Genomic DNA, 24,230 nt, shown 5'->3' with positions numbered 1-24,230 from the left:
TCTTGATTATGAGGGGCTGAATCCAGTAGATCATTCATAGATCACTTCTGGGGTGTAGAATGTAGGTGATGATGTCCAGAGGCTTGGAACCTGCACATTGAAGCTTTTGATCCAACAGAGTTTGTTTTTTTTTCCTTTTGTTTCTTTGCATCCTGGCTGTGCCTTCTCTCCCTGCTCTACTGTGACAGTGACACTGTGTCCTCCAGCCTCAGCAGCAGCACAGGGTGCTGTACAGGGACCACGAGTTCATTCACTGACTCACCCAAACTAATCCAAATCCAAAAAACACACAGTGCTGACGGGGTAAACGGTACACTGAAAGTGTCTTCGAGAGCCCTGAGAGACAAGGAGGAGATTGATTTAAAATCTGAAGCACAAGAAGGGGGTAAAATGGGGAGCAAGGCTGCAAACAAGTGGCTTTGTGCAGTGCTGGGGGTGTGACAGGTCAGTGGTGGCACTGGGGTCTGGTGGTCTCACCCGTCCCCCTGCAGCAGCAGCTCCTGCAGCAAGCTGAGATGTGGTAGAACAGAGTGGTGAATTGTGGTGGTTGTCTTTTCCCCTTTTCCCAGTTGGGATGAGCTAATTCCATCCAAGGTCCCTTTGCTGGTCATTCCAGGGATACAGATGCCTCTGGGAGGGCAGCAGGGGCAGGGTGTGCCCACCCAGGGGCCCCATGTGGTTTCACAAAAGGCTCCTGCAAGAAGGAAGGGTTGAGAGAAGCTGTTGGTACCCCTTGTGCTAGTGTAGGTTTGTAGTTTTCCACTTGATCTCTTAGTTCTGATGCCTTTCTCCCCCAGAAAGTTTTAGATACATTTAAAACCTCCAGGTTGTGATGATGTGCAGTTTTAAAATAGCACTTGTGAGGAATCCTGGATCCTTTCCACCAAAAAAATGGTGGCAGCTACCCACAAGAACCACCCTGCCTTCCTGCTCTCCTGGCACGCTGGATTTTCACACGCACACAAGCCCAACTTCTGAAAAGAACTGAACCAACACAGATTTTCTGCTGTCTAGTTTCTGCTGGCATTTAGCCAGGCTGTGGAAAGCCTGATGATGTGTTCCCCAACTTCCAGCTCTTTTCCTCTCTTTTTTTTTTTTTTTTTTTTTTTTTTTTTCTCTTCAGCACATATCTGGGGTGCATATTCCGGAAGGGAATGAGATCTAAATAAAAGCCAGATTTTTTTTTTTTTTACATAAATGGGAGTCTCGTATTTCGGTCAGTTATAAAATGAGCAGGTTGTGGTTGCATAAGTGGGATGGGTGCAGGAAATGCTCTGGGAGATGGTTTCTGCAGCAGCCGACATGGAGGAGAATGAGGGGAGGATGAAGGCTGCTGCAGCCTGGCCTCCGTGTGAGGAGGGAGGGACTATGGAAAGAAGGAGGGGATTTCCAGATCACTGATGTTTGCTATCAGCTCCCCCTCCCTCGCTCCAGGGAGAGGTTCCCGGCTGGGGGGAGGGTCCAGAATCTGGATCCAGGGTTTCTGCACTGGAGCAAGCCAGGGAATGATGCTTTGGTGGGGGAGCTGCAGAATGTCCTGCACTAAACCTGATCCAGGCAACTCCCCTGCTCTGAGAGACCAAGGCAGGGCTCTGGGCTTCCTTGGGCTGGGCAGACCCCCAGCACCACAAAACCCAGCTCCAGGTGCCTCTGCAGCACCCCAAACCCTGCTCCACACCACCACAGCTTCTCAGCCACGCTCCTTAAACCAAACACTGCAGCACTCCAAACCCTCACAGCACCCCATGCCCTGTCACAGCCACTCTGGAATCCTAAAACCTGGCTCCAGGTCCTCCCACAGCACCCTAGAACTGGACTGCATAGGCCTCCAGCACCCTAAAACCCTGCTCCATGCCTCCCCTCAGCACCCCAAAACCTGTCTCTGGGTCCTGCAGCATCCCAGAGCTTTGCTCCAGCCTCCATGAACGCCCAAAACTTGCCTTCTGGTCCCCCTAGCACCCCAAAGCCCTGCTCCATGTCCCCCAGAACCCCAAAACCTGGCTCTGAGTCCCCCTTCAGCACCCCCAAACCTGGCTCCAGGTGCCCCTACAGCACCCTGGAACTGGATTGCTTGGCCCCAGCACCCAGAGCCTGCACCCGCAGCACGCCGAGGCCGTGCCCCGTGCCCCCCCGGGCCCATCCCTGCTGCAGACCCCAAATCCCCGCTCCGCCATCGCCCCCGTCCTCCCGCGCCGCCTTTCCCGCGCTCCGCCTCGAGACTTCCCGCCAGCCCCTCCGCGCGGGGCGGAGCCATGCTGATTAGGGGCGTGGTTATGCAAATCGAGGACACTGTCGCACGGCCGGAGCGGACGCAGGGATCGGTGAGCGCCGGGACCGGGACCGGGGCTGGGGCCGGGGCCGGGGCCGGGGTCGGGGTCGGAGTCGGGGCCGTCCGTCCGTCCGTCCGCCCGCCCCTCCTCCGGTCCCCGACCTCGGTCCCTTGCAGGGCTGCCGGGGAATGACTCCAGAGACGGGTCCCGGCCGCGCTTGGGTGCAGGCAGGAAGGGCAGCCCCGGGTAACGCAGCAAGGACGACCCAGGTTTTGCTCGGTTTTGCTCCGTTTTTGCTCGGTAACCGTGGCAACGGCGGGGGACGCACCGAGCAGCGTGTGATGCTGCGAGCTGGCGTCGGTCCTGAGCTCCCACTTGTCCTGGGGTGTAACTCCAGACCCCTGAGCATCCCCGTTCCCCTACTGGAGCGGGAAACCTGCCCTAACAGCTTGACTTTCCTAGGTAGCTCTTAATTAACCCTGTAGTAGCTTGGCCTTCGTTAGTGGCTGTTAATTAACCCACAGCTGCGTTGTCTGCCCGGAGAGCTCCACTTTCCTAGAACCCCCCGATCCGTCCTGAGCTGGGATTTTTGGGAGCTTGCATGTCCTTGAGATTTAGCTAAATAGTTGAGCTCACGTCTGAGGCCACGTGTGCTTGTGTGTCCTGAAATGCTGGGACACCTCTTGCTGCCAAGATGAGGCGAGATGAGGGAACAAACCCTTCCAGCTCGTAGGGGGCTGTCGGGAGCCGGAGCAGCGCCGGGTCTGCCTCCCGCTCGTCCCCGAAAATTGTCCCGCCGGTGCCGAGGGCCGGCGTGTGCCGGGTTCTCCCATTGGGAAGTTGCTTCCCGTCCCTCGAGAGCAGCGAGGCAGCCGGGCAGTGCCGCGGGCACGGGCTGGGCACAGCTGCGGGTTCGGGTGCTGCGGCTTTGCACCGGTCCCAGTGGAAGGAGCAAAGGTGAAGCCGCTCTGCTGCCGACCTGTCCTTGAATTCTCCGTTGTGCACGGAGCAAAGAGCTTTAGAAAGACAGGTTTGAGCCTTGGATGTTGAGGAAAGGTTAATTTGCTCTGCCGGGATCTCGAGGGGAGCAGCCCCAGGCCAGGGCGCAGCGGGTGGCGCAATGTCCCCATGGCACATTCCTGCCCTCCTTCCCCGATGTCCCCAGCTGTGCCACCCCGATGCCCTCGTCCTGCCGGGTGCCCTGCGTGGGCAGCAGCTTGTCCTGGACGTGGGGCTGGGAAGGAGGACCCGGCCCGGCAGCCTGGGACACACCCGTGCCACTCTTATCTTAGCACTGCAATCCCACCCGGTCCCGTCTCCTCCTCGCTCCGGAGCGCGGTTTCTGGAGCTGTGGCCTCTATCTGTCCCATCCAGTCAGGTGACTCTGGTCCCACCCGGCCTCCTCCCCTCCCTCTGGTGGGATTAACTGTTTAAAACATTTTTTGGATTCTCGAGGTGGGTTTTGTTCACTGAGCCCTTTGTTTGCCAGTCCTGCCTGGAGCCAGGCGCCTGCTGGAGCTGCCAGCTCCGGTTCACCCGAGGGCTGTCCCCTTCCCTGGAGTAAGGCCTGGGGCAGCAGCGTTCCAAGGGCTAAAAATGGCTTGCCAAGGGATGCCATGACACTGCCAGCGTGCCTGTCAGCTGCTCTGCATCCCCACGAGCACCACCTGATGTTTTTACTCGGAGTTTTTATACATGTAAGCCTCTAACCAAGAGGGGCCTTTCCTGATGCCCAAGCAGAAGCGATTCCTTGGGGTATGAGAGGCTCGATTCCAGCCCTGGATTGAACACAATTCCCATTTGTTCCAAGTGTTCTGTGCACTGTGCACTCTGATAAGAGTTTGGCTCCATATTAGAAGATCTTAAGGGTCTTGAGTGTGTAAAATAGGTGAAACACTTCATACTAAAGGTTTTCCAGAAGAACTGAGCCATCTCCCAGCTCTATTACTGGCTGGTGTCATGGGTGCTGGTATTAAACTTTGTCCCCTGGATTCAGTGCTGAGAGCTGGAGCTGTGCCTCCAAAGGGACTCTGGTCCCACTCTGTTCTCCAGAGAGAGTTTGGATGCAGGCTGGGGGTCGGAGAGGTTTACTGCCTGGAGAATCCCTCCTGGGATGGACCAAGGCTGCTCCCCTGAGAGGGGTCCCATCCTCCTGCTGCTCCATCTCCCTGGGGAAGCCCTGCCCTGCCCAGGACACTCACAGGCATCCACCTGCTCTTTCAGAATCCCATCTCAGCTCTGCTCCTGCCCACCTCCCTCAGGCTCAGCTCCCAAAACCCCACGTTCTTCAGCAGGAACTTTGCTTTGTCTCCCAGGGCACCCAAACTCGTCTGCACAGGGCGTTCAGAGGATGTGGCCCTGTGTGAGCAGCCAGAAGTCCTTGGAGCTGCTCTGCACAAACAGTCCCTTGTTGGGGTCGTGCAGCTGTTCCTCTGCACTGCAGCCAAACACCTCGTCCCAGGAGAGCTCCCTTCCCACGGCCCCTTCCATCACATCCACCAGCAGCATGGTGGTGGGAATTGAGCCCTCATGGAAATCTAATTCTTAATGGGCTGATCACAGAATTATTACTAGATCTGCTAGAGAATAAAACATTGCTACAGAAGAAGCTTCAGCCGTGAGATAGCTAATGATTGATTTATGTGTGAATTTTGTTATTTCTGAAATCAGTTTTGCCCAACTCCACAGTTTTCTTTATCCAGCAGTAAGTGCCCACTGGAGTTGTGTAACTGTGAGAGTTTTAGAGCCCTGGATGGTCGCGTGCCTCTCTCCTCCAGTGCCCCTGGAGGTGCCCCTCTTCTGTAACTGCACCTTCACACTGCAGCCATAAATATGTGGTGCTGCACAGAATCATGGAATGGTTTGGGTTGGAAGGAACCTTAAAGATCACACAGAGCAGCTCTGTATCCTCTCCAAAAACTGTATCCATACAAAAGCTGTGTCACACAATTTCTCAGCACTAAGGAAAAGTAAAATGAATGAAGAATGACCCTCTTGGGGCTCAGGGATAGGAACCTGCGGAGGGTGAACGTGATTCTGCTGGGGGAGGTTGTCAGTGGCTGGAAATGGGGGGTTTCATACACAGAACTGGGAGGTTTGTGGGGAGGAGTCACTGATCTCCCTGTTAATGGGAAGGGCCGTGCTGTGGCTGCTGATGGGGGTCCTGCAGCACCCCAGGGTGCCCGGGGTAGGTGGGGTGGAGCTGCCTGGGCTGCAGCTCATGGCCTGGCATGGGACAGGGTCAGTCCTGCTGTGGCTGCCTGGATCCCAGCCCCTCCTCACATGTGCCAAGAGCAGCAGCTCACCAGGGTCCCACTGGTTTGTTTTGGTGTTTCAGAGTCTCCTTACCTGACAGCAGAGCCCACCATGCAGGCAGACTCCGTTCTCCACAGTGGATACTTCCACCCTGTGCTGCGCTCCTGGCAGTGCACGGCCACCGCCTTCGATGCCTCCAACCTCATCTACCCCATCTTTGTCACGTGAGTGAGCCCCAGCTCTCGAGTGAGGGATGGACCTGGCTCACGGTGTCTGGCTGGGCCCATCCCTGCAGCCCCTGAGCTGTTAAATAGGTTCAGAGTTCCTGTGGACGAGTCTGGGAGAGAGGCTTCCTTCTCCCACCGAGTGCTCACATCTCTGTCCCATCCACCCCCCACAGTGACAGCCCTGATGCCGTGGAGCCAATTCCCAGCCTTCCTGGACAAGCCAGGTATGAATCCAGCCCCCCAGTCGCTGCTGTGCCCTCTGTCTGGGGAGGGTTCATTTATGCCCTGAGCATGAGCCAGGGGGAGGCTTCCAACCCTCTGGCTCCTGCTTTGGAGATCTCCAGCATCAGACAAGATGGGAATGTTCACCCACTAAGGGAGTGGAGGGAATCATGCAGGGAATGCTGGAAAAGTGTCAGTACTGGGAGGGACAGCACCAGGGTCTGGCTGTGTCCCAGAGCACTCCCAGGCTGCGTGGGCTGGGCACACAGGGAGGATGGAAGTGAACAGGGTTTCCAGCAGCAGCCAGAAAACTTCTGCAAGGACATGGAATCTGGTCCTGCACTGGATCCCACTGGACTGGCAGCTCCCCTCTGCATCTGCTGCACATTAGCAGCAGGGGTGCTGTGTTGGGAAAGGAGGATGGAGCTGCACCAGGGACACCAAGATAAGGGATCCAAGGGCAAGGGTTGCCCATCCCTCCAGAGCGGTGTCCATGCCGGGCAGATAGTGCTCCTGGAGCCCCAGATAAGGGCTCAGATTGTTCCTCCCAGTGTTCAGGCAACACCTCCCCTGTACCTCCAGCCACTGCCTGGTGACGCTGGATTGCTCACAGGGCAGCATCCCAGTCCCAGGGCAGCTTTCCCCACAGAGCAGGTCTGGGTGCCTGGCAGCTGCTTCCCTTTGCCCTGCTCAGGTATGGAGTGAACAAGCTGGAGGGGATGCTGCGGCCCCTTGTCGAAGACGGCCTCAAGTGTGTGCTCATCTTTGGGGTGCCCAGCAAGGTCCACAAGGTCAGTGCATGTGTGTGGGGATGCTGGGATAGCCACAGGGCTGTCACGGCAATCTGGGGGGGGGGGGGGGTCTCCTGATCAAACAGGAGCAGTTCAGGGTCTCTGGCTGTGATATGAGAGGACACCCAGAAAGTCCTCAGAGCTCTGCAGATAGCCCCAAAAACCTGTCCTAGCTGCCCATCACCCTTTTCCCTCAGTGGGGTCCCACCATCCAGCCTTACAGGGTCCTACACTTCAGGAAGTGCTTCCTAGGCGGAGCTGCTGCCATGAAGGAGCTGGTGGGAAGTGTCAGCTGTGCATGCTGAGGTGTTTCTGTCCTCACAGGACGAGAGAGGCTCTGCTGCTGATGCTGAGGGCACTCCTGCCATCCAGGCCATCAGGAAGATCCACTCCACCTTCCCAGAGCTGCTGATTGCCTGTGATGTCTGCCTGTGCCCTTACACCTCACATGGGCACTGTGGTGAGCACACTGCTGCTCTGAGCATCTCCTCAGCTTGTCCCCAGAGCCACACTCCCCTGGGACTGAGGGATTGAGCTGTCCCTCCCCTGTGTAACCCCAGCTTTGTCTCCCAGGCATCCTGCGTGAAGATGGCACCATCCAGAACGAGCTCAGCTGCCAGCGGCTGGCGGAGGTGGCGCTGGCTTATGCCAAAGCAGGTGGGGAGCCCCGGGCAGTGACACCCCAGTTTGGCTCTCACAGAGCTGCCCCTCTCTGGCTTTGGCCAGACCCAAAAGCAGACTGGGCCTGGCTCCAACTGGGAGTGCTCCCCTGCCCTGTTCAGGCAGCACCGGAGCCTCCAGTGCTTCCCAGCATCCCTGTCCTGTCCGTCCCTGCAGGCTGCCACATCGTGGCCCCCTCAGACATGATGGACGGGCGCATTGCAGCCATAAAGCAGGCGCTGATCTCCAACGATCTGGGCAACAAGGTGAGCCAGGGACCTGTGTGTGCCACAGGCATGAACCACCTCCATGGGAGGCTGCAGCACAGTGGGACAGGGCAAGTGGCAGGAGGGGCAAACGCCCCCCTTGGTGCCACGGGCATTGCCCTGCCCCGGCACACACAGGAGGGGAATGTCCTTGGCTGGAGGGGAATGCCCAGGCATGGTGAAGTGCCAGATGTCTGGCAGGGGGAAGGTAAAGCTGTGGGAGGGAATCTCTCCTGTCCCAGCACTGGGATGTGGCCCTGAGCTCACAGCCCTCACAGCCCCTCTCTGCCCTCCAGGTCTCAGTGATGAGCTACAGCGCCAAGTTTGCTTCGTGCTTCTACGGCCCCTTCAGGTGGGTCTGTCCCCCAGCCAGGTGTGCCCAGCTGGGGCCAGGCTGGCTGGGAGTGCATTCCCAGGGAGTTACTTGGGAAAGGGGCTTGCCCAGAGCCTGGGCTGCACGTGGGGCCACACTGGTCACTTAGCAGCACCCTACTCCTACTTCTCCATGCAAAAAGGAGACAAATGTACCTTGCCCAGGAGAGGCTGGCTGGCAGCAAGGTCACTGAAGGGTGATCTTCCATGCCAACCCTTCACCTGCTTGGGTGCTGGTAAGGCAGGCAGTGAGGGAGCTGCCTGCAGCTTCCAGGAGCAGTTAGGAGTCACAGGAGTCAGTGTTGTCCCCCAGGGCAACTTCAGGGATAAGCCTCAGCTTAGTCAGCTGTTAGACCTTGTCCCAAGAACAGCCTGACCCTGGCAGGGTATCCCCAAGGAACCTGCCTTGGAAAAGAGCTTGACACAATTTTACCCAGACTCTGGGCGTGAGGAGGGCAGTGGATGTTGAATCAGCTCCCAGGGCCAGCCTGGGCCTGTAGGATCTCCCAGAGCAATCCCTGGGTGCTGAACTGCGTCGGGAGTGCCCCCTCGGTCTGGCTCAGTGGCTCAGATGCTTGTCCTGGCCTGTCCTCATGCTTCTAGAGCTGTATGAGGTGGGAGGCAGGGGTTCCTCACCCCCTGCCCTCTGCCCCTCTGCAGGGACGCGGCACTGTCCAAACCTGCCTTTGGGGACCGGCGCTGTTACCAGCTGCCCCCGGGCGCCCGCGGGCTGGCCGTGCGCTCTGTGGTGAGTGTGGGCTGTGGGGTGGGACACCCTCAGTGGGGTGAGTGTGGGCTGTGGGGTTATGCCTGTGGGGAGGGACACCTTCACAGGGGGCCTGGGTGATTGCACCCCGCAGGGCTTGGGGCGAGCAAGAAGTTGGGAGGCAAATGGCCAAGGGTGTTCCCCTTCCATGAGCCAAAGAAACACGAGGCCTGGGCAGAGCTGGTCCCAGTGTGTGCCCAAGGACTGAGCACTGGGAGCATGCAGTTGCTGTCCCCATGCCCTGCTGTGGCTTGGGGTGTCAGGTGCAGGGACACGAAGCCATCAGCTCTCCCCAGACACCACATGTATGGCGAAGGGAGCACCAGCCACTTTGGCCTTGAGGGGCTCACAGACACCTGTGATCCCCCCTGGGGAAAACCACCACGGCTCCAAACTCCTGGACAAAAACAAGCTGTTCTTGTCCCCGCACTGCCGTGGCAGGACCGGGACGTGCGGGAGGGCGCGGACATGCTGATGGTGAAGCCGGGGATGCCCTACCTGGACCTCGTGAGGGACGTCAAGGCTCGGGTGAGGCCCTGCCGGGCAGGGAGGGCTCTGGGTGGGGGCTGTGGGTTCTGTGCGCCGGGACGGGCGCTGGAGCACCGGGGTGTGCGGGGAGGGCTGTCCCCGGCGCTGATCCGCTCCCGCAGCACCCCACGCACCCGCTGGCCGTGTACCACGTCTCGGGGGAGTTCGCCATGCTGTGGCACGGGGCGCAGGCCGGCGCCTTCAGCCTGGAGGCGGCGGTGCAGGAGGCGATCACGGCCTTCAGGCGCGCAGGTGAGGCTGCGACCCCCCTGTCCCCCTCTCTATCCCCCGTGTCGCCCCGGGCTGGCTCCAGCGTCTCGTCTCTCCGCAGGGGCCGACATCATCATCACCTACTTCACACCGCAGCTGCTGCGCTGGCTGCGGGAGGCGGCGGGCCGGCACTGAGTGCGGCCATTGCAGCCGGGGCGGGTTCTCCGGGAGGGGAGGGAATTCCGGGATGGGCGGGTTGTCCGGGATGGGCGGGTTTTCCGGGAGGGGAGGGTTCTCCGGGAAGGGCGGCGCTTCCGGGCGGCGGCGCAGGTGGGCCCTGGCACTGCGCGCACCCCCAGCCCGCAGACCCCCCGCACCGGGAGCTCGGCCCGGTGAGCGCCGGGACCGCCCCGCACCTCCGGGACCCGCGGGGATACCGCGAGTCTGCACCTAGGTTCCAGCGGTGCTCCCGCCCCGGACACCCCGGCCGTGCCCCTGACCCCCACCCCGGGTCCGTCCCCGGTGCCCCAGCTCGCCCCGTCTGCGGCACCCACGTGGGGAGTGTCACTGCCCCGGCCTGGCAGACTTTGCCCCTGGGACTCGGAGCAGGGTTTGCCGTCCCTGCCGCGTCTCCCTGCTGACCCCAGAGGGACCCTGAGCCCCGCCGGGGGGACACCGACGCTCGTACTGAGGTGGACAAAAGGCCGCGGTGCCCGCAGCCCTCTGATGTGACTGGCACCGCGGGGCTCGGCGGTGTCCCCGGGCGCTGCTGAGACCATGCTCAGGCTGCGCCTGCTGACCTGGGATGTGAAGGACACGCTGCTGCGGCTGCGGCAGCCCGTGGGCCAGAGCTACGCGGCCGAGGCCCGGGCCCACGGGCTGCAGGTGCAGCCCGAGGCTCTGGGGCGCTCCTTCCGGGAGGTGTACGGAGCCCAGAGCCGGCGCTTCCCCAACTACGGCCACGGCCAGGGGCTCAGCTCCCGGCAGTGGTGGCTGGATGTTGTCAAACAGAGCTTCAGGCTCTCGGGCGTGCACGACGAGGCAGCCCTGACGAAGCTGGCAGAAAAGCTCTACCGCGACTACTGCAGCCCCAACAACTGGGAGGTGCTGCCGGGAGCCGCCGAGACCGTGAGCCGGTGCCGCCAGCTCGGCTTCCACATGGGAGTCGTCTCCAACTTCGACAGCCGGCTGGAAGCCATCCTCTCGCAGTGCAACCTGCGGCACCACTTCGAGTTCGTGCTCACCTCCGAGGCCGCGGGCTTCGCCAAGCCGGACGGGAGGATCTTCGAGCAGGCGCTGCGGCTCGGCGGGGCCCGGCCCGAGCAGGCGGCGCACATCGGCGATGACTACAGCCGGGATTACCGGGCGGCCCGGGCCGCGGGCATGCACAGCTTCCTGCTGCGGGCGGCCGGGCCGGGCGAGGGGCCCGAGGTGCCCCCCGAGCACGTCCTGCCCACGCTCAGCCACCTCCTGGCTCGCATCGAGAAGGAGTAGCTGCGGTTCGGAGGGGTCCAGTGCTGCTGCTGAGAGCTGAACTGTCCTGACATGAGATTTCTTGCTGCCAGGTGGGCAGGGAAGAGCAGCAAGTCTGAACTGCCTATGGAGCAGGAGTTGTGTTCATGTAATAAAACATTTCTGATGCCCAGCAGTGGAGCAGATGTGTTTCATGGCTCTAAAAACACCACAGAAGAGGATCAGCTGTGGTGTCTTCCCCTAACAGGGCTGGGGCTGGGTCACTCCAGAGGCTGATTCTGGCAGGAAATGGAGGCAGATACTGAGGTTTATCCCTTCTCAGTCACCCCAGGGACAGGCCCAAGCATCCCCCAGTGCAACTGGTGACCCTGCCCACACAGAGCACCCAGGACACCCCTGCCCAGGCCCTGCACCCTCAGTGTACCCCACCTTTGCCACCTCACCAACATCCCCCCCTTCCCAACAGCGGAAGGCAGGCAGGAAGTGCCTGCAGGTCTCCTGCTGTGGGCAAAGCAGCCTGGAGCTGGGCAATTTCACCTAATGAATTGCCAGTTAATAAACTTTACTGATTTGGGTAGTGAGAAATAAAAATGATCCTTTAAAGATGATTTTAAACCCCTTTCTCTGGCTCAACTCCAGGCCTACACCTCTCCTCCCTGCCTGCTGCCATCAGCTCCCCATGTTTGCACCATGTTACACTCAAACCCCACTCCCTTGGAACACTCAGTTTTGGTTTCTTTCTGCTGGTCTTTGCTTGTTCCTCTGCCTGGACATGGCCACAGTCCCTCAGCAGTGCCCCTGTCCCAGCATGGTCCCCCACAGGGGACAGCCCCCTGTGCTGTCCCTGCTCTGCAATGGGGTAGCTCCTCCCAAAAGCATCTCCAGCTGTGTCCCAATCAGGGAATCACAGAATCATTTAGGTTGGAAAAGACCTTTAGGATTGAGTCCAACTGTTCCCCCAACACTGCCTAGGCCACCACTAAACCATGTCCTCAAGTGCCACATCCACAACACCTTTCAAACCCCTCCAGAGATGGTGACTCCATCACTGCCTTGGGCAGACTGTGCCAGGGCATGACTACCCTTCCAGTGAAGAAATTTTCTCCACGATCCAACCTAAATCTCTCCTGGCACAACTTGAAGCCATTTCCTCTTGTCCTTTCACCGTTGCTTGGGAGCAGAGCCTGACCATGTCTGGCTCCACACTCCTGTCAAGGAGTGGTAGAGCACAGCCCTTTCCACAGGCCTCCTCCCTGCCACTTCTCCATACATATCTGTCACTATTTCTCCTCTTTTTTCCAGCCCACCAGCAGACTGGAAAGCTGCTTTTGGTGGGGCAGAAATCAAACAATTCACCTAGGAGCAGCTGGCCCAGCCAGGCATTCCCAGACCCCTCACCCCAGCACAGGGTGTAGGCTCTGGGACGAGAGGAAAGCTGCAGAAAACACACGAGGAACAGGTGTAGTGTGAAGGCAGGTGTTGTCTGAAGGGCCCTGGACACAGTCCACAGCCCTGCCCGGGCTCCTTTCCCCGGGCACTGCAGAGCACACACAGTCACACGCGGCCGAGCGAGATGCTCTGGTGTGCCACGGCAAAGACAGGGTACAGGGGCTCCAGGAAGGCCTGGCGGTGGGAGAAGAGGATGGCGCAGGAGCCGGGGTCGTAGAAGAGCAGCTCCCCCCCTGCGAAGTCCAGCAGGACCCCGATCTCTGCCGGGGCCTTGATCAGCTCCACGGGCTGGGGCTGCCCCGCATGCAGGAACCGGAATTCTTTGTCATAGCGTGAGAACACCCAGGAGGCAGTGTTGAAGCCCAGGCGGCCTTCGTTGGCAGAGCCCTTCCTGGGCACGGAGCTGTAGCAAACCCCCAGCTTGTAGGCACAGCTCTGCTCCACGCTGACCTTCCAGGCACAGACCCCTGAGTTAAAAGGTGCAGTGGCCAAAGCGTTGGGCCAGTGGTCAAACCGCTCGGGGCAGCCCGAGTCCACCTTTGCTTTCTTGGGGCTGAAGGTCAGGGTTCTCTTGTCTTCCGACAGGGTGAGGTGGGGACTCAGGGTTTTCTCATCAATGTGAATCTCCTGTGAGCCTGCAAGAGAAGCCACGTGATGAGCACTGACTCAGTGGCCACCATCTGAACCACCTGAGGTAGTCATGGCCATGAGAAACACAAGAGCAACCACCCTCTCCTCACACACCGCTCCTGGGGCCTGCTCTGCTCCCCAGGGTGACAGTGCTGGGGGCTCAGGCTGGGTGCCACACATTCTCCTCTCAGCCAGGGCCAGAACAAGGCTCACCAAAGCCCAGACTCACCAGGTATCTCTCCACCTTGCTCATCTTCCTCTGACCCTGGCCTGACTCCTCACAAAACAGAACTCAGCAAGTTTGGGTCACCCCACTTTTGGGAGAGATCCAAACAGAGTTCCTGTCCTTTCCCACCCCCACTGTGGGTGAGCAGGACCCGGCTGCTCCTCCCCCAGCCAGGGGAGCCAAGAGCCTGGCAAGACTGGCTGTGTGCAGAAAACCTGCAAAGCTGGAAAAACAGGACTGGAGAGGGCCAGGCAGGGCAATCTGTTTCCTGCTACAAAGCCCCAGGTGCTGATCAACCCACCCTGAGGTGCTGGGAGCAGTGCAGGGAGGTAGCACCGGGCTTAGAACTGAGCATAGCTGTGACTGGACCTGGCTTAGCTGTGAAAGAAAAGGGTTCCCAGCTGCACAAACCCAGCCAGTAGCAGCCCAGACTGGCCAGAGGACACAGCACCCACTGTGGGTCTGCACCACTTCAAAATCATGAAATCACAAGACTACAGGACTGTCAAGGGTGGAAAAGATCTCTAAGATCACAGTGCCCTGCATGCTTCCCCCTGAGACCCTTCTGTGGGTCTGCAGGCTGTGGAACTGCAGAAGTGTGTTCCTCAGTCCCTAAATTTGTGAAGCAGGGGTGAGGCTGATGCCCAGTGGACTCATCTGCTCCTGAGGGGACTCAGTTCCTGCTAGCAGGTGCCCCTCCTTGCCCTGCCTTCCCCCACACTCACTTTTTTTCATTTTAGGTCTTAAACCACCATGGAAACAGGGCTGGAGGGGTGACTCAGTGGCTCTGCCATCCCTGCCAGCATCTCTACCCTGTCATGCCAGCACCAGCCATTGCCCAACACCCTCTGCTCAGCATCCAGCACACAGCACAATGAGCCCTTAAAGAACCAAAGGATGACCTCAACAGGGTCATCCCAGAGCCCAGCCTGCTCCAGGACTCAGGTCAGCATCCCTCTAACAGCAAACAGCACCCAGCAGCAGCAGCAATGCTCCAGGGTTTCCTCAGGCTGCACCTGCCCAGGTGCTCCCTGGCAGATGAACAGAGGCTGAATTATCCCTTTGCAAATCAGTGCCATGCACCTGTGCATGTTAGGTAGGAGTTACTGCAAGCAAGAGTGAGCCCAAAGAGGAGCTGAAGCCAGTACTTCCTTCAGCAGGAGCTGCCAGCCTCATTCATCTGATGATTTATTTCCCCACACAGCAGCCAAACCTGAGCTCTCCAGAGGGTTCTGGGGCTGCCCACGCTGCTGGTGTGCAGGGCGGCTTTCCAGGAAGCCAAAGCTGCTCTGAATTCATAGAAAACAAAGCAGCACCAGACTATCTTCCTCTGGCAGAAGGAGGGCACTAAACCTCCTGTTGTGCCACATACAGCTAACCTAGGGCTGCATTCTGGTGGTCCACATGGGGAAACACCGCCCAGAGCACCCACACTGCTCTGCTGTGGAACTGCAGTTCCAGGGGAGCATCTGAGGGAGGAGAAGTGCTGGCAAAGTAACAGCAGTAATGCAGACCAGCAAATTTTGCCCCTCACACAAGTGATTTGTCATGATTAAATCTGGATTTTCACATATAATTCTGATGAATAATTCCACTGGGAATTCATCTCGCCTCTAAGTCTATTTTCTCTGTGTCCTGTATCCCTCAGGGTGGCCTTGGGTCATGAGGGATACTGGGACAATAAATTCCCATGGTTAACAGATCTGGGAAGCATATTTGTGTGAGCTGCAGCATATCTAGCTACTTTTAAAAATCCAAGTTCCCATTAACTGAGATCCCTCCCAAATGGTGCCAGGGGATTTGCATCATCTCGTGGTGTAAGGAAGAAGCTGACAACCCCAAACAGAAGTGAAACAGAAGCCTGGATGCCAAGTGAAGGCATCAAAGGAATCATGTTTATTTTTGAGAATGAAATAGAGGCCCTTTTGCAGCTGCTTTACAAGTATTTTAGAGGTTATGGAGTGAGCCATCAAGGCTTGGAATTTTCTGTTTTCAAGCAAATAAACAAGAGAGCCACCTGCTCACCTGCCTTTGGGAGAAGGGACCACAGAGTGACACTTCACATTAGTGGGTCTTACGGCAAGACCACTGCTGTTAATATTAAATCTCTAAGGCTTGGTCCAGGGTGGCCTGGGGACTGATGAGATCCACAAGGATACCAGGCATCCTCAGCATGCAGTAATGACATGTGAAATGTAACCACACACTCAAAAAACCCCAAACAGAATGAAATTCCTGTGTAATAAGTGCATCAGCACACCCACCACAAGAATCAAATGCCCTAAAGTCATTACGTTTCATAAGGATACTGCTGAGGGAGGAATCCTTACAAAAATTCTGTCACAGCAAAGAAAATTAGGGAAAAGGCTTCCTGCTTGACTCCATGGCTCTGAACATTGAGAACCTTCTTGACTGATTCTTTCAGGAAGAATTTCTTCACTGAATGGGTTTTAAATACTGGAAGGGACAGCCCAGGGAGGTGGTGGAATGATCATCCCTGAAGGTGTCCAAGGCATGGCTGGACCTGGCAGTCAGTGTTCTGGGCTCGGTGACAGGGTAGTGATCACAGGTTGGATTGGATGGTCTTAGAGGTCTTTTCCAACCTGAACAATTCTGGGATTCTGTGACACAGTCAATGCAGCACTGCAGGGACACTTTTCTCAACAGCCAACACTCAGAGATTCCAAAGAGGAAAATTAATCACAAAGGGAGAGCAACACCAGAGTTTGCAGGAGATAAACACATGATGGTAGTGCTTGATAGGCATAGACTCTCAAGCTAATACTTAAAACTATGAGAGCAATAAAAGCCTGAAGTGCAGACTTTGGAGATGGGCCTGGAAACAGGGAGAAACTGGAAACAGCTCATCAGAATCACAGCAAGATGAGCAGAAATCAGAAGTTTGTACAGCAGCCTTGGAAAAACCACAATAGGGATTGTTCACAAGGCAAATTACAAAGAATATTGCCATCTCTGAGAAACAAAAAATGCATTTGAAATACTCTAACAACAGACTGAAACCAGAATAAAAGCAAACATTTCACAATCAGCCATTCAAGCACATCACAGCCAGGGGAAAAATGTCTTTCCCTGCTTAACTCAGCCAGCACCAACCAGGTAAACCAGTCCCAGAGCCTGTCAGTGGCCTGGCAAATGCCTCCAGTGCAGCCTCAGCTGTACAGCAGGAGCTGAGCCAGAGCACAAACACCTCTAGAACCACCAGCTTGTGCACAGCCACAACCTCAGCTTGTGATCAGAACACTGCTCCATCTACTCACTGTCCCCTGCACTGGGCAGTCTCACAGACATCCCACAGAAGAAATCACCCTCTCAAAGTCCCCAGCAGCCCAGTGCTAAACATTGTGAACAGAGATTTCTGTGACAGAGATTCCCACAGCAGCATCAGCTTCACTGCTGTCACCCAGGAAACAGCAAAAGAAACCACACAACGTTAAAGCCACAGAGCTGATAAAACACACAACATTTTCAAACTCCAGTTCTTCCCTGAGCCACAACCTGCTTGGAGCCCCCACTGCACCCCCTACACCTCCCACAGCTGCTGCTGCCTCCCAGAATGGGCTCCAAGAAACCAGCAGGGGCTGGGAGAGCAGAGGGGCAGGACACAGCGTGAGGAAGTTTGGACACAGCATGAGGGTGCTTCTCTGGGCACAACACAAGCAAGGGTGCAGGAATCCCTGGAGCATGAAAGATCTGAGCAAGACACTGACCTGTGAGGCAGCAGAGCACAGCACAGGCCCACAGTCGATGCAGCAGTGGACTCTGAACACAGTTCTGATTAAAGTTTAACTTCAGGGACTCCTGTGGCTCCAAGATTCCCTCTGCCACCTCCGTCCTAGCAAAGGAAAACAGGAGTTGTTGCAAAGTACAACGATTTATTGTGCTGGGAGGTGTTTAAAAGATTACAAGGAGGTATGGCAGAGGTTAAAGAGGAGCTCTGGCTGCAGAGAGACCACAGCAGGGGAGTCTGGGCCAGCTCTCACCCTGAGTGATACTTTCAGTTGGCTCTGCTTACAGTTCCTGGTGAAAGGGCTGCAGTGTTGTAAAACACATCCCAGCCTGAGTCAACAGCTCCTCACTCAGCAGACACAGGGTAAATAAATGTGTCTGAGAGCAGCCATCAGGGTACCAGGGGAGCACAATGGACAGACAGAGAATCATATTTCCCTCTGTTGCCAGAGCCCCACAGTCTGGGCACAGAGGTTTCACCCAGCACAGAGCCAGGGGTTTGATGGCTTCTGTGGCCTGCAGTCTGCACAGAACTCCTGGTTGTGAGGACAGGCTGTGGCACAGGCTGCTGGGGATGTGCTGTGGCACATTCCATACTCTCCACAGGCCCAAAAGCCCCCACAGGCCCTCTGGGCAGCACAGTGCAGCCAGGGCTAGCACCCTGACAGCAGCCACAGAAATAAATTACTTAAATAAAGTCAAATAGATTAAATAAAAACACAGCCACCAAGGTGTTTCCTCAGGAAGGGCAGCCCAGTGTCAGTGGTGTCAGTGATAGGGCTGTTGGGGACACTGAGACCTGCACCTGGCTCTCCCTGCCCATTCAGAGCTGGGGACATGCTGTGCCAGCCACCCCCTACATGGAGCATGGACCATCCCACCTCCTGCCAACAGCCTGGCACAGGCCTGCTCCATCCCCCAGCAAGCCCTGTGGTTTTCTGCAGAAGGAAAAAAAGAAAGCTGCAGAAGTTCTCCCATAAGCAAGGACTGCTGATCTGGGAAAGCACATGGAGCATCTCCAGGTGCAGCAGAGCACAAAAAGCAGAGACAAGAGGCCATGCTGGCATCTCTGTGCTCTGTCCTTGTCCACAACAAAAGCAGCACAAGGGACAAAGGAGGTGTCATGGGGTGCCTGAGTCATGGCACACAGCACAGGAGCTGTGGGGATGTAGGTGTGGAGCAGGGAAAGCTTGGAGCAGGGTCAGGGAAAGGACCAGGAGCAGCTGGGTACTGACCTCTCGAAGATCTCTTGTTCTGCACTCTGGGGACAAGGAGAGAAAGAGTCATCAGAGTTTAAATCCCCACAGAAGACACCCCAACCACAGCAAACCCAGGACCTGGGGTGCAGTGTTCCCCTTCCTGACCCAGAGAAGCCACCCCTCATCCCAACCCCAGTCCTAGGGAGCAGCAGGAGCATCCAATATCCATTTTCTTCACCTGCAGCACTTCCTACTTCCCAGCTCAGAAAATGAGTGGGAATGGCTGAAGGCAATACATTGTACATGTGGCTGGGACACTGTCTGCTCTTCCCTCTCTGTCCCCACCCCACTAAGGCAGGCTGCAGGAACAGCCTGTGCTCCCAGCAAACAGCCCCAGGGCTTTCAGCAAAGGAGGGAGGCTGCAGAGGGACTAAGCCAAGAGTCAGGTGACCTCACGGTCAGTCCCACTTGTTTCTGTACCTGCTGGGCATGAGGCATTCTCAAGGTACAGCAAAGTGATAAGAAAATACCTGATCCCTGCTCAAATCTAAGCAGTGCACTTTGCATGCCTTCAGCTTTCCTGTGGCATGGCATGTGTTGAATCCAGATAGGCACAAGTACCAACACTGACAGCCCAAGGTGGAAAACACATGAACTCCTAATTCCCTTCCAAAAGGAGAAACTGAGGGTGTGGCTGTTCTCTGCCACAGGCAGCTGATGGAACCTGGTCTCCAACCTCTCCTCTTTATGGTGCAGCTACAGCCCAGCATGCTGAGGTGCTGGGGCAGGATAGAAACTGCCTTTCTATGAGAGCATCTGCCCTCTTTCCATGGGATTGGGTCTGTTTTCCAAGCCGAACTGCTCTTCCCCTCCTCACAAATTTACACGTGGGAAGCAGAGGCTGAGCATGGTGGTGGCAAGGCAGAGGTCCTGCTCATATCTAAAACAAGAGGAATCACTTGGGTGAGCCCAGATGATTCAATAACCAGAGAAGGAACTGAGCAAGAGGAAGCACAGGCTGCTTTGCACGGCAAATATCCCTAACAGGGCTAAGCCAGGCAACACAGGGGACTTTCCAGAAGAGCTGCAGGTGTTTCCAAGGGTCAGTTTTGATTAAACTAGACACTAGAAAACTGGTGGCACAACTAGCTGTTGTAAGAGCAGCTCACAACCCAGAGCTGTCCTGGCTGTCCAGCCTAAGGGAAACTACAACCCCAGACCTGAACCTGGGTGGTTCTGAACCTCATTGCAAGCAAGAGCAGGGTCAGGCAGAGCAGGAACCACCAGAAACCACAGGGGCTTATCAGGATCAGGTTAAGGAGATTCCCTGAACCAGACCGGCAAATGTCTGCAAATGGCCTGCCTGGGCAGGTGGTGGAGTCACCATCCCTGGATGTGTTTAAAAAAAGCCTGGATGTGGCACTCAATGCCAGGGTTTAGTTGAGGTGTTGGGCATGGGTTGGACTCAGTGATCTTTAAGGTCTCTTCCAACCCAGAGATTCTGTGAATTCTTTATGTCCTGTCCACCTCTGCCTCCCTGTTGTCAGCACAGCAGCTGCTGAACGCTGCATTTAAGTCCCATAACAAGAAGTACAGGTCAGCTCTTGGCTGCCTGACTCACAGTACTCACCAGCAGGCCCTGGTCATCCAGGTTGGTGATCATGTCCACCAGGTAGGTGCGGAGGGCACCCAGCTTGTGCAGAGCCTCTGTCCAGTGCACCTGCTGGGTGAGGATGCTCTGGTGTGCCCGCTCCTCCTCGGCGTGCACCCTCTCCAGCAGCCGCTGCTCCTCGTTCTCACAGGCCTTCCCCACGAGGAGCAGCCTCTGGACCACCAGCTCCCGCGCCGCGCTGGCCGCGCTCTGCCACGGCAAGGACACAGCAGGAGCATCAGCCCTGCTCCAGCCCTGAGAGGCGCCCCAGCTGCTTCTGCCCGCGCTCCTGGGGCTCAGCCATTGGTGTTACTCTGTTAACTGAGCCCACGGCACCATACCAGTCCCAAACCTGCCCACTGCCTCCTCAGCCAGCCCCGGTACCTAAGTGACAACCCGCGAGGGACCAGAGTCCTGTCCCTCAGCAAACCTCCATAGATTCTCTGTGGGTGAGAAACAGGAGAATAGGCTCAGCCTGAAGGAAAGACGCCAGGGAGAACTGGCCCTTCCAGTGCGTAAAGAGGCTCCAGGACAGCTGGAGAGGAACTTGGGACAAGAGCCTGGAGAGACAGGACAAGAGGGAATAACTTCCCACTGCCACAGGGCAGGGTTAGATGGGATATTGGGAAGAAATTTTCCTTGCAAGGGTGGTGAGTCCCTGGCACAGGGTGCCTAGAGGAGCTGTGGTTGTTCCTGGATCCCTGGAAGTGTCCAAGGCCAGGTTGGATGAAACTTGGAGCAACATGGGATAGTGGGAGGTGTCCCTGCCTATGGTAGAGGGATGGAACTGTGTGGTCTTTAAGGTTCCTTCCAACCCAAACCAGTTTGGAATTCTATGATTCTATCACTGTCCTTTGTCCTCATCCTCAGTGACAGCAAGGAACAAATAAAATAAACCTTGGAATTCTAAGGCACTGATCCTAGTAGGATGTTTGATTGTTTTACACTCACACCATTGTCTGTGCACATTTTCTAGGCAAATGAAGCAGGAATTCCAGACACACCCTGGCATTCCATTTCCACAGCCTCATCCCAACGTTTCCCCCCACCCCGGGAGCTGAGCATCCCTGATGGGAATGGCGAGCAAGGGTCGCCTGGGCAGGGCCAGCCCCAGGGACTCACCAGGACGCCCTTGTCTTTGGCAGGCAGCACCTCGTCCACGTGCCGGGCGATGGCCGCGCTCTGCAGCTGGATCCGCTCGCAGCGCTCCACCAGCTTGTTCTGGGACGCGGAGCAGCGGGGTGATGGATGCGGGCCTGGACGGGGCCCGAGCCCCGGCAGCCACCCCACACCCACACCCACACCTCCCCACTCCCCTGCACCACCCCACAGAGAGCCCCCATCCCCACGGGGGACCCCTGAACAGCCCCACACCCCACCAGGGCCCCACACCTGCCAGGAGCCTCTCGCAGAGCCCCCGTCCCCATCCTTGGGTGGGCCCACACCCGCCAGGGGCTCCTTTAGAGCACCCAGCTCCCCGTGGGAACCACCCGCATGGTCCCACACCCTGCCAGGGACCCCCGCGGCCACACACACCCCCAGGGACCCCACACACCCTGCCAGGGACCCCACACACCCTGCCAGGGACCCCCGCGGCCACACACACCCCCAGGGACCCCACACACCCCCGGGGACCCCACACAACCCCAGGGACCCCACACACCCTGCCAGGGACCCCACACACCCTGCCAGGGACCCCCGCGGCCACACACACCTCCAGGGACCCCACACACCTCCAGGGACCCCACACACCCTGCCAGGGACCCCACACCCGGTCTAGGACCTCCACACCCTGCCAGGGACCCCCGCGGCCCCACAGCTGCCGAGGCACCCCCACACCCCGCCAGGGACCCCCACACACCCCCTATGGCCCCATACCCCCAGCGGGACCCCCACACACACCCAGGGAGCCCCATATTCCCCCAGGGACGCTCATACCCATCCAGGAGCCCTTACAGCCCCCGACACACCCGCACACCCGCACGCCCGCCCGGACCCCCCATCCCGCCGGAACTCCCCAGACCCGCACGGCCCCTCTGCCCCCCCAGCCCCGGGCTCCCCTCAGCCGGCCCGGGCCGGGGTCCCGCCGCTCACCCGCAGCCGCTCGGCCCGGGCCATGCTGTGCCCGCACCTGCCGCGGGGGCGGCGGCCCCGCCCGGCCGCGCTCGGCGCTCCCGGCTCGGCTCCGCCCCGGCCCGGCCCCGCCGGGAGCCGGCAGCGGGCGGCGGCACGGGCGGGACGGCGCCGGGCCCGGTGAGGGTGAGTGCGCGGCGGGGCCGGGCCGGGCCGGGCCGCGGGGCTGCCCCAGCACAGGGACGCGGTTCTTCATAACCTTTCCTCACAAACCTTTCCCGAGGGCTGCCCCGCCTCGCCCCTGCCAGCGGCACATGGCACTTGAGGGGCTCCCTCGGGATGCTCCCATTGACCCTCACAGGGCCACCCCCATCACAGGGACCCGGGATGATCCCATTTAACCCTCACAGGGCCACCCCCATCATAGGGACCTAGGATGCTCCCATTTAACCCCAGAGGGTCGCTCCCACCCACAGAGACCTGCCAGCACCGCTGGGGAGTCACACCCAGCTCCTGGAACCCAGGATGTCTCCCATTCTCCCCAAAGCCAAACGCCCTCCTCGAAGGGATGCTTATTCCCCCGTGAGGGTGGGGCAGCTCTGCTGGGGTCCCTGTGCCGCTGCTGTGGTTGTTGATGTTCCCTATGCCACGGTACAGGTTTCACTGCAGAGCCTGGACAGGTGGAGGCAGCAGCATGGCTTATTTTTCAAAAGCAATTCAGTAAAAAAGGTTTTTGATTTCTGTCAAGCGATGCATTTGGAGGGAAGGGAGGATAAGGGCATCCTCCAGCAAGAAACTCAGGCTGGTGAAGCTTGGTGTGGATCAGTTGTTGTAGGATCCCTGAGTTTTTAGGGCTTTGTGGTGCAGCAGCTGATGGATAAGTGTGTGTTGGGATACAGACAGCAAAACCTTGGATTAACATCCTGCCTGAGCGCTGCTTACATCCAGGATGCAGAAAAATCTGCTCTTTCTTGCACTGAGGAGGAGGCAGGAGAACAGTGAGACACAGGACAAAACTCCACCTTCCCTGCAGCCTCCCCTGGCCTCGGGCACCTGAGAGCTGATGTGCAGGTAGGGATGAGCATTAACTAACTGCTGCTTGAAAACAGTAACCATCAGAATTAAAAACTCAGATTTCCCACTTTAGTTTTTCCTAGAGTCTTGTTTTGCAACTTCCAGAGTTCTCCCACTGTCAGAGAAAAATCACGTTCCTAATAGTCTGAAACAACTGGGGCATTTGGTCAGATTGAAAGAATAAATTGCCAAATTATCACAGCCCCTCAGCTGTGAGACTGATCATTCCTCACATCTTTGGAACATGTAAACTCATGGATAGAACAGGAGGAGATTAACTAGGTATTACTAATTGCTAATCACAAGGGCTGTCAGGGTAAAATTAGAAAGGGAATTTTGTAGAAACCTTTTGCTCAGTGCTTCCAGGATTTGGTTTTTGGTTTTTTGGTTGTTTTTTTTTTTTTTTTGTTTTTTTTTTTTTGTTTTTTTTTTTTTTTTTATTGTTGTTTGGGTTGTGTTTTTTTTGTTTGTTTTTTTTTGTTGGGTTTTTTTTTTGTTTTTTTTTGGGGGGGGCAGAACCCTCAAGCAGTTTTTTGCTGGAAAAAGCAGATTGGGTTTTTTTTTTTCCCCCTTATTTTGATTAGCAAAATGCTACAGCCATGGAAGATGGGCATGCCAGCAGACTAAATCCAATTAGTGTGCCTTGAGCTAAGCAGCAGGCAGTTATTGTCTGTGACAATTCACTGTCACTGAGACTGGTTTCTGCTCAGTCTCTGAGGACATGGGGAGATGCTGCTCCTCACCTGGATGGATCTGTAGGATCTGGCTGTGCTGACCCCTCTGGGGAGGGACCAGCCTGGCCCCAGCCTGGCCAGTAGGTGTTTGCTGAATGCATGGGTTATCCACATGGTCTTGCCTTGCCTGGGACTGGTATATGGACATGGAAACTCTTCCCAAAGTGTTTCTCAGCTCGTGGAAAGATCACTTCAAGTATTGCCAGGCTGGCTCAGTTGAATTGGGGCTGCCTGTGCCTGCACTTGGTCCCACCAGTTGCTGTACGAGCTTCAGTCTGAAGGTGTTTGCCTTCACCAAGCCAAAAACTGGGATCTCCAGCATGCATGGAAGTCCAGACCAGATCCAGGAGTAAGAGGAGGTGTAAACAATGACAGGCAGCAGCTCCATCTCTGTTGTGGCCTCACCA

General features: G+C 57.2%; 3 protein-coding genes across 6 annotated transcripts; 2 read left to right on the top strand and 1 right to left on the bottom strand.

Moving 5' to 3' along the window:
- The first annotated feature begins 2,267 nt into the window (after nt 1–2,267).
- Nucleotides 2,268–9,835, top strand: ALAD (aminolevulinate dehydratase). Of its 3 annotated transcripts, none has more exons than XM_053996047.1 (12): nt 2,268–2,321; nt 5,608–5,749; nt 5,926–5,976; nt 6,669–6,765; nt 7,090–7,225; nt 7,339–7,422; nt 7,603–7,691; nt 7,988–8,043; nt 8,724–8,811; nt 9,271–9,357; nt 9,480–9,609; nt 9,689–9,835. In XM_053996047.1, exons 2-12 carry the CDS (start codon nt 5,637–5,639, stop codon nt 9,760–9,762), a joined length of 1,005 nt encoding a protein of 334 aa, XP_053852022.1. In that variant the 5' UTR covers nt 2,268–2,321; nt 5,608–5,636; the 3' UTR covers nt 9,763–9,835. The 3 variants fall into 3 exon arrangements, with proteins under 3 accessions (XP_053852022.1, XP_053852021.1, XP_053852023.1); XM_053996046.1 differs by lacking the exon at nt 2,268–2,321 and adding an exon at nt 2,446–2,539; XM_053996048.1 differs by lacking the exon at nt 2,268–2,321 and adding an exon at nt 3,204–3,227.
- Nucleotides 9,836–9,881: 46 nt separating this feature from the next.
- On the top strand, nt 9,882–11,212 carry HDHD3 (haloacid dehalogenase like hydrolase domain containing 3). Its single transcript, XM_053996049.1, has one exon. It carries the CDS (start codon nt 10,345–10,347, stop codon nt 11,059–11,061), a length of 717 nt encoding a protein of 238 aa, XP_053852024.1. The 5' UTR covers nt 9,882–10,344; the 3' UTR covers nt 11,062–11,212.
- A 1,290-nt stretch (nt 11,213–12,502) lies between these two features.
- On the bottom strand, nt 12,503–24,184 carry BSPRY (B-box and SPRY domain containing). Of its 2 annotated transcripts, none has more exons than XM_053996043.1 (6): nt 23,833–24,184; nt 21,065–21,163; nt 19,922–20,152; nt 18,328–18,353; nt 17,074–17,198; nt 12,503–13,124 (listed from the first exon to the last, which is right to left on the bottom strand). In XM_053996043.1, exons 1-6 carry the CDS (start codon nt 23,935–23,937, stop codon nt 12,595–12,597), a joined length of 1,116 nt encoding a protein of 371 aa, XP_053852018.1. In that variant the 5' UTR covers nt 23,938–24,184; the 3' UTR covers nt 12,503–12,594. The 2 variants fall into 2 exon arrangements, with proteins under 2 accessions (XP_053852018.1, XP_053852020.1); XM_053996045.1 differs by lacking the exon at nt 23,833–24,184 and adding an exon at nt 22,037–22,125.
- Nucleotides 24,185–24,230: the final 46 nt, after the last annotated feature.

Source organism: Vidua macroura, chromosome 21 (assembly GCF_024509145.1).
Source record: "Vidua macroura isolate BioBank_ID:100142 chromosome 21, ASM2450914v1, whole genome shotgun sequence".
NCBI lineage: Eukaryota > Metazoa > Chordata > Aves > Passeriformes > Viduidae > Vidua > Vidua macroura.
The sequence above is the reverse complement of the archived record's forward strand: the minus strand, read 5'-3'. Positions and strand labels throughout refer to the sequence as shown.